The 6000-nt window shown below is 44.9% G+C and overlaps 1 protein-coding gene across 1 annotated transcript in view; it reads left to right on the top strand.

The window, feature by feature from the left end:
- Positions 1 to 657: 657 nt before the first annotated feature.
- The window catches only part of runx1t1 (RUNX1 partner transcriptional co-repressor 1), a gene marked incomplete at its 5' end in the record, with an annotated part of 54815 nt that continues 49472 nt past the window's right edge, over positions 658 to 6000 (top strand). The window contains 1 exon segment of the mRNA XM_080485329.1: positions 658 to 685. Coding sequence (XP_080341455.1) covers positions 658 to 685 — 28 coding nt within the window.

The raw sequence follows: 6000 nt of genomic DNA, 5'->3' as shown, positions 1-6000 counted from the left end.
CTGTTTTAGGACACACAGATGCTGGCTGGAGCCCAGTGTCCTCCTCCTCCCCCTCCTCCTCCCCCTCCTCCTCCTCCTCCTCCTCAGTCCCGCCCCTCGCCACCTGGCTCCGCTGCGCACCGCCGACTGGAGGCAGAGTGCCGCTACTCCTCCTCACCACGCCGGCGGAGACGCAGAACACCAGGAGCCTCTAACCGAGGGTGTGTGCATGTAGTTCTTCTCCCACCTCAATACATTTAAAACCCGATATTGTTCTTTTATCGAAGCTGAAAGGATTTTGCAGGACGGTTTTTATAAAAAAAAAAAAAAAAGAAGAAGAAGAAGAAGAAGAAAGAAAGAGAATCCACCGCGCGTCGTTTCGCATCCTCCCTCCGCATCTCTTCCTCATCCCTTCTGCCTCCGCGCGTTTCACGAGACTCCGGCTCTCGCGCCCCGACTCTCCCCCACTGACTGATCACTTATCCAGAGCTGCTTGGTGAACCTTTTTTCCCCCCTCTTTTGTCGGAGTTTGAGACACATCTGTTTTGTTGCTGGGAGTAAGTAGATGGCCGGAGCCCAGAGAGCCGGCTGGACTCTGTAGTTTGTGTCTTTACCGATTCAGGCGGATCATCGAGAGTCAGAAGGAAATTATTTATCCCTCTCACATCCACGAACCGCATGGTGGGAATTTCTGCCTCTTTTCAGTGTAAGTGCTCTTTTCTCTTCACGTAATGAATTTATTTCCACTGTCACGCCTTGCTGAGGCGGTTTGCACCTAGAGACACCAAATTGTGTTAAAATAAACAAACAAGCCATGAAATAGCGGCTGACTCACAACAGAAATTATCATCTTTTTTTAATTTATTTGGTTTATTTTGGTTGTGATTAAGCTGATTGTGCGGCGCTCCAAATTGTTCAATCTGGAGCAGTGGTAAATATTGGATGTGGATCATACTATATATGTATATATATGTATATATATTTTTTGGGGGAATGTATGAAATAACAGTATTTATCTGATTGTCAAATGTACCCAGATGGGAAATCGACTGAAGGCGAACAATGCGTCCGTCCTGTGCGTAACGGTGGATTTACTGTTTTTTATTCAAACTGGAGAAAGTAGCAGAGCAGTAATCCACAAAAATATGTTTTAATACATTTACTGCCATTGAAAAGGTCTCTATTCTTATACATTTGAAATCACCTTTACCCGCTATTGTGTCTGAAGGATTCCAATTGAAAAGAAAAGCGCATTATTGTTTTATTTAGTTGTTGTTGTTTTTTTTATCATAAGTTTCAGTTTGTCCAACAAGCTGTCTCCACTTAAAGAAGACCTCTGATTCTGAGCTTGCACCCTGGGTGGGTAGTCCTGTGTGGATAATAGTAAACTTTGTTTCTCCAGTTTAGTTGTGACATCTCTTTTATTTCAGTTGTGTGTGTGTTTTTTTTTTATATGAACTGAACATGCACAGACGCGCATCTCTGCAGAACTGATGCACGGAGCAAGAGCGGGTTTAAAACCATTGCACGATTTCACTGACACCTCCGGCTCCACCTAAACTTTAGAGGAAATGATATATTTTGCCAAATTGAATTGCAAAGGGAATTGCAGTCGAGCGTTCTTGCAATTTGTGTTGCAAACATTTTTTTGTGAAGCAGCAACTTTCCCATGCCTGTGTTTAGTGGCGAGCCGAGCCTGCTTCTCCTCTCAGCTCTGCCCCTCAGTCCTGGAAAGCGTTTAGGGAGACTTTGGATTTCAAGAGTTTGCATTTTGACACAACTGTCAAATGCATCTCATATGAAGTTCCCATCTCCTTAAGAGACTTTGTCATCACATAACTTAAAAAGAAAAAAAAGAAAAGAAAAAGGAAACGAATTCTCTCTGCTTTTTTTTTTTTTTTTTTTTTTTTAAATGGAGTGGCGTAGGATTTAAATTAAAGGCTTTGGGCTATATTTTACTCCAGTGGGAATCTTACCCCGACTGGGAAAGAGGCAGACGTGCGGGTTAGGGAGGGAGACTGCTGTGGCACAACCTGCTGTTGATGCCGACTGTTCTCACGCCTTAGATTAAAGAGGGAAGAAAATATCTCCTGGAAAACCACTGGGCTTTGGAGCTTTTTTTTTTTTCTCCCTGCATGCCAAACAGCCCCATGCAAAGCTCTGTGGGCATCCAAGAGAGGGATTGTTAACTCGTGTCAAAAGTCTGACCCGCTGCAAAAGTGGATGAGTTAAATGGGTTTGAGTAAGAGCACATTTGTTTTTTGGAAAAACAAAGTCGAGCATCATACTATTTCAAATAAAATCATTCTTCTCTTAATCTGCTTGGCCTTCATGATCGGAATAAAGATTAGACATTTGACATTATTGTTCTTCTTTTATTCACTATCATTAAATATCAGTATAATTCCCCGCAGTGGCCATACCAAGTGACTTTGTTATCCTGGTCATCCATAATTGTCATCTGTTGTTTTTCCCCCATTTTTTACTACTGGGATTTCCATTAAAGTAGTGACTTGACTGAAACGACCATTACCTGGAGTGTGTGTGTTTACAGAGATAAAGAGAGAGAGAGACAGGCAGCGAGAAGGAGTAAATGAAAGGTAAACAAAGCTGGTGATGAGGGGAGGGTAAATGATAGGTGCTGTTTGCAGGTTATCACTGTTTGTGTGTGCATGTGATTGCACGTGCGCGAGTGCACGTGTACTGTATACACGGGCTCGTATAAACGATGGCCGCTGACTCTCCTCCTCGGTCCAGGCTCCGCAGCATCAGCGAGCAGTTCCAGGGGCCATCTGCCCAGCCACCAGCCTGCCTCACACCTGTTATCCCTCTTTCCCTCCTCCTCCTCCTCCTCCTCCTCCTCCTCCTCCTCCTCCCTCCCAGCTCTCGGGCTATCGGGTCAAACGCATCAGACCGCTGCTCACACACAGGGATGGCCCTGCAAAAATGATGGCAGCCATTTTATTCTCACCCTCACACATGGGCAAGGTGGCACACACAAACACTTGTGTCCTCCTCTTGATTGGCAGTTGGAACGACTGGTGCAGGAGGAGACTGGGCATCACCTGCATGCCTGCACAATGTGCACGGCGCATTTATCTTCCTTTAGATGTTAACCATGGCTAAAAGCTATGTAATGGCATCCAAAACACACAATTAATGTCACAGTGACAAACTTCAAATTGCTTGTGAGTCACTTGTGGCTGTGGTGATGTGGCATGATTACCAGGTCCCTTTCAGTGTGACACAAACACATTTGGACGCGGTCCAGGTTTGCTTTACGGTGAATCTGTGAGAATGACTCAACACCAATAAGCACATGTGTGTTTGCAAATTAGCTGTAAGGTTGTTGGGGGTTTATTTTGTTTCTTTTTACTTCTACAAAAACATATCCTCCAAAAAGAGGCCTGTTCATGGAAGTGGATGAGGAACCATGTTGCACAATGTCGTCGCCAGTGGAGTTTCAGTGTGTTTATTTGGTGTTAACGGCGTACAAAAGGCAGAAAGACCTTCGCTTTTGATTGGTTTGGTCATATCGGATTGCCAAGGTCTCGAATTTGTGTATTCACTACAGTTTGTGTTGAAAAAAACCAAAACAAATCTTTGCAGTGTCTTTTGTCTTCTTTTGTTTATTCTGTTGTTGGGGCTTCGTTTGTTATATTACCACCAAGGAAATTCATAACTGCAAGGTCAGTCTTGAAGGTTCTTTGTTATCTAACTTGTGCACAACACTGTCATTGTATGAACGTGTTGCGAGGTTTGAGCCGCCGTGGAGGTTAAGATCTGAAGCGACGCCATGTGGGGCCAAATGTCAGCAGATGAACCCGATACTGAAACCAGCGCGCTGTTGGTGCGCCGCGTCAAGACGTATAGATCTGCTCTGATTATTCAAAGACATCTCTTACCAAGTCTGAGGGTGAATTATAAGTGAAATCGTGTTGTGTGTGTGTGTGTGTGAATGTGTGTGTCTGTGTGTGCGCCCACACATGCGCGGGCACGCAGCATTGTAGATCGATAAACCCATTGATGGTTATCAGTGAGAGGGCAGTTCTCTCTTCACTGCTTATTGAATTTCATCACCCATGAAAGAGCAGCGGTGGTATAAAAGGGACTTGCAGGTAGGTGTGTGTGTGTGTGTGTGTGTGTAGAAATGAATGTATGTGTGGATCTGTGTGTACATGCGTGTGTATGTCCTCTCCCATGCTCACAAAAGCAAGAGAAAGCAAGAGGCCTTTGTTTTACTGTAGCTGTGAGCTGGCCTTTACGGGGGGGGACTTATTTAATGTCAAAGTCAACAGTGAGCACTACAAACTGATTTTATTGGCCTTGTTCGTGTTTTTACTCCAGATAACATGAGACTTATTGGGCAAGTGAGGACGAGGCCAATAGGGCAGAGTCTGACAATTTATCATGTTTCACGGTATTTTTTACAGCTGAAGCTGCCACTTAGGAAACAAATAAGGAATCAGATTTACACCAGAAGTCAAACTTATTCTTCCTCCCATCTTTAACTGGAGCAAAAACAATATCAGAGAAACAGCTGCACAAGCAGTGTCATTAAAGACAGACAGCTGGGACAGCGAGTTTCTCAGGTTTTTAGGCAGAAGACTATGTGCTACAGTTGGGTTAATTTTTTGGGGGCTTAAACTCCAAACTCCTAGACGTGCACGGATCACATGCACCGTCTCAGTTCACTGCTCACTCAGTCTTCTGTATATAGACCGGGATTGAGTTGCTAATTAACTTTACTTTCTCCAACTGTATCGCTCACAGGCAGGCTGACACACACACACACACACACACACACACACACACACACACACACACACACACACACACACACACACACACACACACACACACACACACACACACACACACACACACACACACATACAGTATCTCTGTTAAACTCCTTCTCATGATGTCTGTCCCTCAGTCTCTCTCTCTCTCTCTCTCTCTCTCTCTCTCTCTCTCTCTCTCTCTCTCTCTCTCTCTCTCTCTCTCTCTTCCACTGTTTATTTTCCTGCCTCCATCTGGAGTCGGCTGATATTGTAATCGCCCTAATGCACATTGCCTTCCCCTCTCTCACACATACGCTCTGCGCTCACAAACACACATACAATGTGCCATCCTGACAAGCCCCTTTTCTTATTCCAAGAGATAAGCCACTGGATGTGATTGTATGTGTGTGTGTTTCAGTGTGTGTGTGCTTTTGATGTAAGTGCAAACGCAGGTGTCTATATGGTATGTCTAATGAATACAGGTGGACACACACACACACACACACACACACTGCACTCTGGCGAAGGTAATGTTATTGAATAGGTACTTCTAGGTGATGTGGAGCGGTGATAATGTGACCCAGTGAAGATGTTACCCATTATCGCTCACCTCCTCAATATTCACCAGTCACCTAATTTGCATTTAAAGATTAGAAAGAGGAAGGAGAGGAATCCAGGGGTGGTAAGGCAAAAGCTGTGCGTCTGTGTGGTTGAAAATGTGTATTTGTGTGCGAATATTGTGGTGAGAATCAAAGGGAAATGGAGGGTGTGTGTGTGTGTGTGTGTGTGTGTGTGTGTGTGTGTGTGTGTGTGTGTGTGTGTGTGTGTGTGTGTGTGTGTGTGTGTGTGTGTGTGTGTGTGTGTGTGTGTGTGTGTGTGTGTGTGTGTGTGTGTGTAGGCACATGTGGAAAGGGGTTATTGCACTGCCATCTCTAATAGCTTCTGTTTTGCTATTCAGTGGGGGTTTGAGATGTCGGAAGGTGGGAACATGAACACACACAAAAATGTCGAGGACACACAGAGGCTTTGATTGATGGGAGGTGTGAGCCGTGAAACCGCGCGATTAGGAGCCTCCTTTTTTCCCCTGCCTAGTTCACGAGAGGACAATTGTGGAAGAATGGACCGGCCAGTCCATAAAATCCGACCATAAAAGTCATTTTGTGCCCGTGCGTATGTGCATGCGTTTGTGAGAGAAAGCGCGACAGGGAGAGAGACAGCGCCTAAAACAAACAAACAG

This window comes from Lipophrys pholis (genome assembly GCF_963383615.2).
Source record: "Lipophrys pholis genome assembly, chromosome: 17".
NCBI classification, from domain to species: Eukaryota; Metazoa; Chordata; class Actinopteri; order Blenniiformes; family Blenniidae; genus Lipophrys; species Lipophrys pholis.
This window is presented reverse-complemented; position numbering and strand designations above follow the sequence as displayed.